The sequence below is a fragment of the Seriola dumerili genome, unplaced genomic scaffold (assembly GCF_002260705.1).
Source record: "Seriola dumerili isolate Sdu_G_001 unplaced genomic scaffold, Sdu_1.0 BDQW01000138.1, whole genome shotgun sequence".
Taxonomy (NCBI): domain Eukaryota; kingdom Metazoa; phylum Chordata; class Actinopteri; order Carangiformes; family Carangidae; genus Seriola; species Seriola dumerili.
Genome location: NW_019174393.1, coordinates 18358470 through 18370576, shown reverse-complemented (window position 1 = coordinate 18370576; position 12107 = coordinate 18358470). Strand labels below are relative to the sequence as shown.

Here is a 12107-nt window from a genome sequence, read left to right as displayed (position 1 = left end):
ACCCTGGTATAATTTTCCCTTAAAGGTCCCGAATTTTACACCTTTCTTGGTGTTTTATTTTGATATTCGTGAGAAGATATATTTGTGGTTTTTAGTACCCAAAACCATCTCAGTGTAGTTTTACAGTAGGCTCAGAGCCTCTCTTTTGATTGGCTGACTGTTTTCTGATCAGATTTCAGGTAAACACTCAGAGAAATGAGGGACCTTTATGTGTTTACTTTCAAAACTGGATTCATGTCCTGCCTAGTGTAAGTAAGGATGAGTATTAAGATACTTATAATTTAACCCAACTTCCAAGGGAACACATGTTTTAAGACATTATATGGGTGTTAGTGTTAGTTTAAATTTGTTCAAGCTTGACTTTTTTAAAAAGTGAAGATCGATAGAATATCTTGAAAAGAAACATTTTGCAGAAATATTTCATATTAATATTGTTACAGATACATTTTTTTTAGATAAATATAATCCAGGCAGAATTGCTTAAACATGTTGTCCTAATACAAAATAGTGGCATATGAGCATATTCACTGGAGAGGTTGTAGACAGGGTTGAAGATACACTGCATGTAGTATGAGTAAGGCTCCTGGGTGTGTCTGACGCTGTTAGTTATGGAAGATGGTTGTGGGTGTCCCTCCCCTTCCAGCCAAGCTGTGAAATGCCTGGCTTGTCTGAGGAATGACAGACCCTGGAGGGCCAAGGGTCCCGAACAAATGAGCTCCTATAAAACTCTTCTCCTTACGCAGGGACAGGACACAATGCAGACGAGCAGCCGCCAAAAGCAGCCTTCATGGTAATTTCACTCCACTATTTACAGTGCCCACCCATGGGTTTCACTGCTCTGTGTTGGAGCCAGTCACCTTCATGTGCGGCGCGAGGCATTCATCATCAGCAGCTGACACATCCAAACATGTCAGTACACTTTACTTCCTCGCAGCGAACGCAAGTGGGAATCTGATGACGACAATTACTCTGTGTAAAAATCTGATCAAATTGGGTTAAATGATACTAAAGCTGCTGCTGTTTCATGCATTTAGTTCAGCACCGAGTCTCCGCATAAATACGTTACACCTGGCAGAGTGTTTAAAAGCTGCATTGTCGGATATGCAGGGGAATGTTTTCAGCAAAGCTAATGAAGTTAATAGCTTGAGCTGAAGCACTTTTATGAGCTGCACCTGGTCCATAAATGACTCCTAATGAGGAGCAACTCAGTTGACTTTTAAAATGCCTCCCTCTAGTGGAAGACAGACAGGCCTCTACAGCGTCTCAGTCTTTCCTGCTCTCCATCGCCCACAAACACAGCATGGGTACAATTTCTTTTTGAATACTCCCACACCTCTGAATGTAGGAGTGAATAAAAACACTCAAATTATGTGCAGTAATTAACACATTTATGGCACAGAACATAAACTGTAAATTCCAGACACAGCTCTTTAATCTCACATGGCTTCATTCTTTGTGTTTGTTTTATCATTTGGCAGCACATTATTACACATTATTCATTCTGACATCAGCTGCTGAGGGAATCAAAATATGATTCATTTTTATCTCTGTGTCAGTCAGTAAAGGAAATGAATAATGAACCAAATGTGTATTCTAATATCAAAAATACAGATAAAACAAGACTCATATTGATTTTTAGCTAATTTTCTGCTATAATAATGAAGTCTAAATCAAACGTGGAGAACTGCTGTTCATGGAAACATGAAGCCAAAGCATCCACTTTAAATTACAGACGCCACAATGTAAAATACATGAAGATGCAGATGCGCTTCACAGTTTCCAATAATAGTATAATACTCTAAAAAAAAAAAAAAATACCAGTAGCTTCTTAAATAATACTTTATCTTTCACAGTCAGAAAAATTCAGAGAAGACAAGAAGCAGGATGAGTTTAATGGTTTTACTGTACGAGCTGCTGAAAGGGACAAAATCTACACGTGTGCCTGTTGTGTCATTGAGAAATAAAATGTGGGAATTTTTTGTTCACAATACCTGAACCTCACACAGATCAAAGCGAAAAAGATGAATGTCACTCATGCGTTGTGCATCTGTCTCAGGCTAATTAGAGGAAAAGAGGAAACTGTATGACGACAGTGAAAAAACATACCGTTTTAACGCAAGTAGAAAAGGTGAAATATATTAGAATGGAAGTTCAGCAAGAAAAAGAAAATATTTTCTTTTAACTTTAACTTTTACTGTTAATACATGCTGCTGCTGTTACTGATGATGCTGCTGCTGCTGCTTATAATTGATTTAAGTTAAATATGAAAATCTGGACATTCAAATACGATTGAAATCTCAATGTTTCAGACACATGCTGTGTAATATAACTGCATCTATATATAGAAAAAATTTATTTCGTATTTGTATTTGTAATTTGTATTTTTGTTTCTATTTTGCTATTTTTATTATTATCATTATTATTATTATTAATGCTTACCTTTAAAATGTGTTATTACCAGCAAGAAGAAACGTAATTTTCATTTATTTTTCAGATCAACTGATGTCATAGGACGCATCTTGACTGAGGACACTGTTACAAAATAAAATGAACTGCCTTCTGTATTATCAGTATGATTTATGTTTCCATATTAAATTGAGTAGGATATAAATTTCAGTTTTTTTTCATTAATGTCATTTGATGCAACTTTCCTGAAAGATCCTGACACATGATTGAGGATAAACAAGTGAACCTGAGAATGCTTTGTTCATCATTCAAAGTGTTACTTATTCTGATGAATAAATAATTAGTTCTTCAGTGAATTACAGTAAATAATGCATTCGTGATGGTTTGTTCGTCTTCATTAATGCTTAGAAATTTTACATGAGCTTTACAAGAGGAAAGTTAACCAATAAAAAAATTCAAAAGATTCAAGCCATTACCACTGATATATATGTGATAATCTGCTCTGCACTGTATCGTTATGAATCAGACAATAATCAACTAACTATGAGTTCCACACATTCATAATTATTGTATGTCTCCATGTCTTTATGATGCTTTCTTTTGATGTTTTTATTATTAGTAACTGTGGGACCAAATACGTGAAGTCATACATGTGAGGGTCATCTGAGGACAGACTCTACAGTGATGCTACTCTTGTAAACACTTGTGACCCTTTATGGTTACTTGGAACGTTCTGCCATGACAACCTACGTAACATCAAGATGGGTAACGAAGGAAAAGAAAGAAAAAAAATCAGATGCAATGTTGGATTCATGTTCTTCAAAGACAAAATTCAAATGAAGAGGTTTACGTGAAGAATTACAGTGACGACCTTTCAGTAGAACATCTTAATCACGTCATTTGTTTCCTACTGTGTAATGTACTGTTGTTTCATATCTATTGCTAATTGTTTTAAGACAAGAGGCTGCTAGTGTTTAAAATAGATGAAGCAACATATAAAACAAAGACATAGTTTAGAGACTAGCAGGCCACCACTTGTAAACCTGTACATATGTAACACTAATATAGTACAGCATTTTACTTTTTGAACTCATTTGCCCAGAAACAGCCTGTGACCAAGAGATCCTGCTGAATCTGTCACCTGTCCATGTAAATGCATTTGACTGCAGTAGTAGTGGCACAGAGAGTCACTCAAACATCAGCTGGTGGATGAATCTTTATGTTTTCGTGTTGCACTCCTGTCCTTTATATTTTTAACCTGAGTCATTTCCTTTGTTTTATTAAAAATATAAAAAGGTGCAGTTTCACATACTTTTAAGTTTAATCAATGTGTTTTTTAATATATTTGTGAATATTTTATAAACAAAAAATTTGTGATACTGAAACATTATAAGATGCATTCTGGGTAAAATGCTGCCATGCACTGCAAAGAAAGACTGGCAGGGTGATTGATCCTGGAGTTAACATTGTCTCACAGTAATAGATTTCCTGCAAAATAGTGTAAAGGTAGAATTCACACAAACATGAATGTAATTCAAGTCTGTATATATTTGTGTGTTCAGTGTTTTTTCTCTAAAGGAGGAGAACTGTGCTGAGCACCCTGTAAGCCATGGAGAAGGTGACCAGCATGCCCACTATCCAGGACAGACCCCTGCTGGGCTGAGGCAGAGCACCCACGTAGGCGATGGTGTGGAAGATGCGCGAGCCGGCAAAGAGCCGGAAGTGAAGCAGAGCGGTTGAAAGCTCAGGTTCAGTCAGGGCGTAGAGCAGGCCGACCACCACGAAGGGAATAACGTTCTCCAGGTCGTTCTGGTGACACCTGGACCGCAACGACAACACATACGAAGCATAGTGTAAGTATGCTTCACAATGATTGGCTCATTCATAGCTGTGTTGTCTAATGTCATCCAATCATATTTGTGCATCATCATGCCTGTTCTGTTTTCTTTCACTGCTCCGTCCACCAGCTTGCATGTGTTATCCTGTATTTTAGATTTAACCAGCAGTCTACAGACGGACACCAAAGAATTTGGATAATTTTTAGTTTCCTGAAGAGCTAAAAATATTAAGTACTTCTTCACCTTCCTCTCATGACCCCTAAGATTAATCTTGCGACTTCTTGGGAGGTCCCAACCCCCATGTTTGGAAACCACTGCATTATGGTAAGAGATTCATAAGTGTCCATGGTCATGAGTAATTTACATTACATTACATTTAGTCATTTGGCAGACGCTTTCATCCAAAGTGAATACTTGTGTTATTATTTGTCTTGTCCTGGGTTTGAATGGGACTTTGTGTTTTTAATTAACTTAATGTTTTGTGGATTCATTTAAAAATTGGAGACTGAAATCATACTTGAAGTAAGAAACTAAGAAGAAACAATTTACCATACAGAAACAGTACCAGCACACAGACAGCTTGTTTGTTCCTTTGCGAGTAGCTCTTGTTAAATGTCACTATTCTCGGGACATCAGGTGTTGTTCGTACCTGCGGACTCTCTCCACATCAGGATCTGTGCGGACCAGTTTCTTGTCCTCAGCTGACGAAACAAACTTGGTGTCTTCCAGGTTCGCAAACACCTGAAGAGACGTTAAAGAGCGGGTCAGATCACAGGCTCCCTCACACTGTCTGTCTTTATGAATGAAACTACACTGTATACTGTTATAGGGCAGTTAGGTGAAAAAAAGCACCTTTCTTGTGAGGCGGAAGTAAGAGGTCAAAGGTGACATGAGCATCATCTTCAGGACGACAATAGTGGCATAAGTAGCAAATGATTGGAGGACCTGGCTGTCCATCATACTCTTCAGTGGTGATATCATCCCTGTGAGAAATCACTGTGGAACAACAGGAATATATATTTAATGCTTCTACACTTTAGACGTCAGAACATCTTCATGTCAAACATTACAGCCTGTCAATTACAGCGTACTGTACAAAGCTTATAGCAAAGGAAGCTGACCTGTGATCTGCTGAGCAACATTAACCCACAGCACGTCGTACATGTTCATATTTTCTATGTGTTTAATGCGTCATCACTTTCCTTCGTCACGCTTTGTGTCTTTCTTTGTTTGCCTCCAGTCTGACACACTAGCTAAAAATGGTCACTGAGGAGGACGTGGGTCGACACGGGCTCATAGCGAGGCAAGACTGGAAGACCACCTGGGCAAAATGGCCCCAAAAGTCCACCACAGATCAGTTTGTTTGACTTGGTTTTTGGTATTTCAAAATATGCAATACTAAAGCACAATTTGAATTAAAGTGTGTCCTGCACCCTGCAAATCCTGTTTCATTAGAAAGAGGAACAGGGACCAGCACAACATAGTAGATAAAGCTAAAATGAACCATAGTTCCCTCAGTGGAACAGAGCACCAGACATTTCAGTCGTCATTGACCAACATGAAGTAGAACAAATTTCAAAGTTGTTTCATGAACATGTAAAGTTGAATAATGTTACAAAAGATATCAATAAATAAATAAATTCCTAACTATAAATACAATAACATACATATATTTCTCTTAGCAAAGGCTAGAAAATTATGAGGTGTGCAGTTAAGAGTTTATGTAGTGCAGGATGCAGTGTGTGGATCTTACCTTGTTTTTGCAGAGTCACCGTGATCAGCAAAGACAAGTCCAAAGATCAGTTGGCGATAAATGCCTGTAATTCATCCTGAGCTTGTGTAATCTGTGGGAGGAGCCCTGAACTGGAATGACACAGTGCACTTTTACTCTTATTGCCAAAAGACAGATTGACTGATACTTGCACATTCCAACCAAGTTAAATTCATATCTGAACATTGTATAGGACGTGCTGTTATGTTTAAAGTAACATGAGGTATTTTACTCATTTTACATGGATGACCTTCTTTTACAGACACACTTGCACTTTAGAAAATTTTAAAGTCATTCACAGCGGCACAGAGTTTTATCACCTGTTCCATCACCTTGAGAAGTAATTACACGGACACAAAGTTAACAGAAAGGTTTATTCAAAATACATTTTCCATCAATAGCTCCAGCAAGTCAAAGGGAATGCAAAGAATACACACAAAGAGTGTTTAACAATCAAGCTCACAGAAAGCTGTAGAGAATAAAAACATTCACATTTCATGCAGGAATGTAAGTTTGTGTAGAAGAGGTCAAGGACTGCAGGTGTTTTTTCTCTAAAGGTGGAGAACTGTGCTGAGCACCCTGTAAGCCATGGAGAAGGTGACCAGCATGCCCACTATCCAGGACAGACCCCTGCTGGGCTGAGGCAGAGCACCCACGTAGGCGATGGTGTGGAAGATGCGCGAGCCGGCAAAGAGCCGGAAGTGAAGCAGAGCGGTTGAAAGCTCAGGTTCAGTCAGAGCGTAGAGCAAGCCGACCAACACGAAGGGAATAATGTTCTCTAGGTCGTTCTGGTGACACCTGGTAACAACACAAAATACAATGTGACTATCTATTAACCTACTCTATTAACATCCATAGAATTTACAATCTTTTTTTATGACGATTTATTACATTGATTACATCCATCCATCCATCCATCCATCCAGCCTTTAATGATGCGACAATGCTATGATAATGGTTTGGTTAAAGGAGCTATTTATAAGTTTTGCTGTTGCTACATAGCTAGTGTTAGTATTAACAGCTGTTTACTTACCAGTCTAGAGGAAGTATTGCAAGTTCAGGATCAAGCTTGATTCCTTTTCTCACCAAGTGCTGTCTCCAGAGGTGGAAAGTAACCCTCTTGTTTAGCTTTTATGTCTATCACTTCTTTTCATATACTGAAGTTAGCATGCTAACCAGATAGCCTGGCCCATCTTGTCACTTTCCGATACCGAGTCACTGTAGGGTCCAGGCTGCACAGAGGACGTATTATAACCTCTTGTCTTGTAAATGCAACAAGGGCTAAAGCTCCCGGCAAGACTGGTAAGTAAAAAGCTGATAATGCTAACATTAGCTATGTAGCAATAGCAAAACTTACACATACCTCCTTTAGGTATAGGCACAAAACCAACTTGGTAAGGTTTAGGGAAAGATCATGGTTTGAGTTAAGGTCAGAGGACATTTGTCATCATGGTTACAATGATAAACACGTGGTTAATTTTATGGAAAGGTTAGAGTTAAAAGATACAGTGTTGATTGATCGGTTTGTTGTGAGAAACAAAACAGCTCAAACTTTTTAATGGAGTAAAAATGGTGAAAAATGGTGAATTTTAGCAAAGTCTAAAAATTTAATTCAAGTGTTGCGACACTTCAAAACCTATATCAGTGAGGAAAAATGTATCTCTCTTATAGTTTGAGTGATGTCCAGCGCAACTTTCTAGTAAAATAGTGAACAGTGTGACTGTAGCATTGGCATTTCAGGACCAAGTCATCTCACCTTCGAACACGCTCTACATCTGGATGAGTCCTCAGGAGCTTCTTCTTCTCCTCTACCGACTTTCTGCTCACATCTTCCTCATTAGAGAAAGCCTAAATGAGAGGGATAATACATGCACTGACTCAAAGTCTGTAGCGTTTACCTCTGCACACCAGAAGTAAGGTTGAAAGGTTCTAATGTAGATATGAGGAGAACATGCAAAAGCTGCTCAGTGAATATAATAATGAAGTTTAATTTGTGATTCCTTTTTACAAATGTCTTTTGTTAATTCTCTTTTACAACCTGTGTTGTGCCTCAGGTTGACTGTATACATGACTTTTCATTTTGCAGCACTGCAGAGTGCCAGACACAGTGGATCTCGAGTTTTTTTATTTTTTATTTCTTGCATCATCTTCCATCCCGTTTACCAGGATAAAAAGCAACACAACTCTTATAGGCTTTGAAGTTGTTAGGAGGCTAATCTGGGCTAAACACACCCAGAGACCTTACATACCCTGTGCATAAAATCATGAAAACTAACGCAAAAAGAAAGAGACATATCTTGTTTTAACAGATGTTGAAGGCGCTACTACTGTAACCTACCCCTCTGGTGATGCGGAAATATCCAGTCATGGGCCCCATCAGCATCATCTTCAGAATGACGATGGTAGCGTATGTGGTGAAAGCCATAAAGACCTCATTTTCCATCAGCGTTGCCATCTCTGCTGCTTTACAGCTGGACAAAAAAAAGGAAAAGGCGCAAGTTAGTTTCAAATTCACACAATCTAAATCCATTTCTAGTTTTGAAATGAAATCTGTAGCATATACAGATGTTTATAACCTCAATAAACAACCAGTCCTCCAACCTGAACAACCATAAAGGTCGTTGTTTTCTACCCTCTGATATGACCCATAGGAGTGTCTCCTCAAATAGCGCCCCCACAGCGGCGGGCGTACCGGACCTTGGTTGTCATTAATACAATAACAAACATGCGAACTGTACCGACACCGGCGCACCTACAGTCATGTTTTGGTTAGGTTTTTAAAAAATCCTGATTTGGGATAAAATAAGTACTTCTCCAACATTACACTCATGGTTACAATATAAACAGCTAGTTTTACATGGAAATCAAACACCACGCTCCTGCCATAATTACTACGACCACTAGATGTCGCCTAGCAACAAAGTGTAACTATGAGTCATAATTACTTGCTGCACAAATGAGCTATGGGCTCGCTTTTTTACAGGACAGTCTCTGCTTTTTAAATAAAAACACATTGTGTATTTTAGCTCATATTTATTGATGATTTATGTTAATAGGGATTGTTGACGATACTTATATTTGTATAGTTTGTACAGTAGTTTGGTCAACTGAGGTTGTTTGTAAATGTGCTACAGAAATAAACTTTGACTTGATTTGACATAGTACATGAAAAGTGAAAATAAAGGTGTTGAAAACTCCTTCAGAAGTGCAGAATAAGAATGTCTTTTTATAAACAATAAACCACTCATACACACTGTAATTACTCACAGTGTATTTGTGCCATAAACCTGTAAATTCCTGTCTGTAAGATAACATAATAAACTGCTGAAACAGACACAGCCCTGCTGACTGATCAGACTAGTTTTAGTTTATAGGTGTATTTAAAAGTCTTTTCTAAATACAACACTCCCAGAAAGCCAACATGCATAAATGTATAAATGCTCTATTTTCATTAATATACAATATTACAGTATTTACAGTTTAAGAACTCAACTTACGTCCTGTGGTGACTCTGTAGGAATGGAGCAGGAAAGAATCTGTTGCATAAAAACAATCTGACTTGTGACCCAGAGAGTCAGGGGGGCGGGGCCAGTACAGTGACAATGCTTAACTCCCTGTATATGTGTGTGTGTGTGTGTGTGGGTGTGTGTGGGAGTGTCAGTGTGTCTCACCATGTGAGGACCATGTGTTGTCATACTAATAAACAATAAATCCAAAAGCTCAACATGTTTAAGAACACATCAGGTTTAAAGTTGTGATCTTGAACATTTGATTTGTTGTTTCTGCAGCTGGAGTCATATTACAACTGAAGTCTGTTGCCCCACTGATACGGGTTTCCCCTGGTGGAGCGGGTGGGTGGGGGAGGGGCATGCTTTACATGCATATTTCGTTTACTTTCATGTTTTCAATAAAGTTTTATGTGTTTGTTGTTTGCAGCAAATTAAAATAAATAAATAAATAAATACTCTGACCTGGTCTGTGTCTTCTGAGCAGAGACGAGCCCCCACCACTGCCAAGGAAGCGGGTTCTCGACTTATGCAGCACCAGCCAGAGGGGTCACTGTGACCTATTTGTCGTTGCTTCCACCCCCCTCAGTAGACTACCCCCTTAGTAGGGCCCCCGCCGTGCTGAGGCTATCTGGCAGGAGTGTGCTGCGTTCACAAGGTATTTCTCTTAGAAAATGACAAATTAGAATAACTATTGTTAGTGTTTCACAGGAAAAACAAATGATTATTTCAAATGTTATGACTTTTATTTGAGAGTATTTATTATTTCTGTACTTTTGCTTAAAGATGTTAGATGGTAAATAGATAGATAGATAGATAGATAGATAGATAGATAGATAGATAGATAGATAGATAGATAGATAGATAGATAAATAAAGGTAAAGGCAGCACAACATCTTTAGGAGAGAGTTGATTTGGGATTTGTGTAAGGGTTACAGTTTGAAAATGTTTTGTTAGTACCTGTGCTTTCATGTTGATCACCTGTTCTTCCTCACTGAAGTCCCATACCCAGGGGAAAGATCTACATCTTTAAAAAGGTCTCACCCCTGTTAGATTTTGGAATTGTCCGCAGGTTTTCTTGAGTGGAGCTGCCAGTGAGTTTGAGCAGGTAGCGGCAGCGTGTTGTCATCAGGCCCGTCCAGCCAGTCTTACCAGAACAGTTCTGTTTAATCATTTTGGTAACGGTGCCATGTTTTTCCTGGAAATATGGGAGAATATTCATGTCTGGATGTATTGCTTAAACTAAAAACATCAGACCAGACACAATCTGTGCAAAGCTGCATCATGAATCATACAACCTCTTTTTGCGCCTTATTTTGGTTTTAATTTTCTTTTAGCCTGAAATCAGTTGGGTGGAATCTTTTTAGAAAGCAGTTTGTTGAAGTTTGACTGAAATATTCACAACACTTTTGTCAACTACTCTTGTGATGACTAAAACACAGTGGGCCAGTGGCTCAATGTGAGAAAAATAAAACATCAGGAGGAGACAGAGAGCGAATAGGAGGGAGAGAGAGAGAGAGAGAGAGAGAGAGAGAGAGAGAGATGTGGCTGTGTTGTGGCAGGCTGCTCTGTCCACTCTGGTTTTATATGTCCGTCAGCCCCTCTCTAGCTCATTACGTTCTGTTCGGTCCCAAAGCTCCATCCACACAATGACAGTTTATGTGTTTGTATCTTTATCATGGTTTAAACACTGAGGCAGCAGTGGACTGTTGTTGACTTGTTTTAAATAAATGATAAAGTTAAAAAAACAAAAACAAACATAAAGGTCTGGCTCAGAAAAAAGAAGTTAAAATCCCATTTGCTTCATATAGTTGTGCATCTAGCAGCAGTAACTGACAGGAGGAGCAGAGCGGGTCCAGGACCACAGCTTCCAGTACCAGTCAAGTTTTACAACATAAGCGGTAGGCAGAAGACAACAGGAAGATTGTTGGTGTTTGTTTGGCAGGATGATGTTGTTTTGTGAAGAAATTCAAAAATGTAAATCTAAGTCCTCAGAGTCTGTGTGATCAGCTCAGATCTACAGAGTTTTACTACAGAAACATCCAGTGAAGGAAGGAAAAAATCCAGTTTGAACTCTGCAGGAACAATGCCCGTCTGTGTTTGTATTTTAGTCCTCAGCAGTGTCAGTTGAAGAGATATAAAGATTTTTGGCAGTAACATTTAATTTATCTGCAATAACCAGTTTACTAGTTGAAATTGATTCTTTTTTTTTTTTTCTTTTTTTTTTTGTCCGGAGCTGCCAATGATCAATACGTTACGATCACATATCACGACATGGAAGCTAAGCGCCTCTAATGGATCTTACATATCTGCAGCCCGGCATCCTCCTTTGTGCAGCAGTTTCTCCAAGTAAAAATAATGTCTTGTGATTTCCCACAAGGAGTAGTAATGGCAAAAAGCTGCATTGATTTCTCACCAGCCCTGCCAGTAATTGGGATGCTGGCTGCGATATGCTGCCATTGATTTCTTATGGTAGCCAGGTTTTGCTGCTGGTGTAGGACAACAATGACTAAATAACAGCCTGGCCAATGATCTTAATGCCAGAAGCCAAGCACAGCTATTGATTTCATTACAGAATGCCTCCTA

At 38.7% G+C, this 12107-nt stretch overlaps 2 protein-coding genes across 3 annotated transcripts; both read right to left on the bottom strand.

The window, feature by feature from the left end:
* Positions 1–1885: 1885 nt before the first annotated feature.
* On the bottom strand, positions 1886–6041 carry LOC111225040 (microsomal glutathione S-transferase 1-like). Its single transcript, XM_022749785.1, has 4 exons — positions 5998–6041; positions 5097–5240; positions 4894–4985; positions 1886–4225 (listed from the first exon to the last, which is right to left on the bottom strand). Exons 2-4 carry the CDS (start codon positions 5223–5225, stop codon positions 3979–3981), a joined length of 468 nt encoding a protein of 155 aa, XP_022605506.1. The 5' UTR covers positions 5226–5240; positions 5998–6041; the 3' UTR covers positions 1886–3978.
* Positions 6042–6370: 329 nt separating this feature from the next.
* Positions 6371–10070, bottom strand: LOC111224860 (microsomal glutathione S-transferase 1-like). Of its 2 annotated transcripts, none has more exons than XM_022749547.1 (4): positions 9987–10070; positions 8354–8486; positions 7772–7863; positions 6371–6813 (listed from the first exon to the last, which is right to left on the bottom strand). In XM_022749547.1, exons 2-4 carry the CDS (start codon positions 8468–8470, stop codon positions 6567–6569), a joined length of 456 nt encoding a protein of 151 aa, XP_022605268.1. In that variant the 5' UTR covers positions 8471–8486; positions 9987–10070; the 3' UTR covers positions 6371–6566. The 2 variants fall into 2 exon arrangements, with proteins under 2 accessions (XP_022605268.1, XP_022605267.1); XM_022749546.1 differs by lacking the exon at positions 9987–10070 and adding an exon at positions 9513–9600.
* Between the last annotated feature and the right edge of the window lie 2037 nt (positions 10071–12107).

Bases quoted from the DNA above. Each gene is read 5' to 3' on its own strand.
- LOC111225040 (XM_022749785.1), bottom strand. From the start codon at position 5,225: ATGATATCACCACTGAAGAGTATGATGGACAGCCAGGTCCTCCAATCA. The intron at 4,986-5,096 runs GTGCTTTTTTTC...ACGTCTCTTCAG, and splicing joins ACTTCCGCCTCACAAGAAAG to GTGTTTGCGAACCTGGAAGA. The intron at 4,226-4,893 runs GTACGAACAACA...GTTGCGGTCCAG, and splicing joins GATGTGGAGAGAGTCCGCAG to GTGTCACCAGAACGACCTGG.
- LOC111224860 (XM_022749547.1), bottom strand. From the start codon at position 8,470: ATGGCAACGCTGATGGAAAATGAGGTCTTTATGGCTTTCACCACATAC. The intron at 7,864-8,353 runs GTAGGTTACAGT...CCTCTCATTTAG, and splicing joins ATTTCCGCATCACCAGAGGG to GCTTTCTCTAATGAGGAAGA. The intron at 6,814-7,771 runs GTGAGATGACTT...TGTTGTTACCAG, and splicing joins GATGTAGAGCGTGTTCGAAG to GTGTCACCAGAACGACCTAG.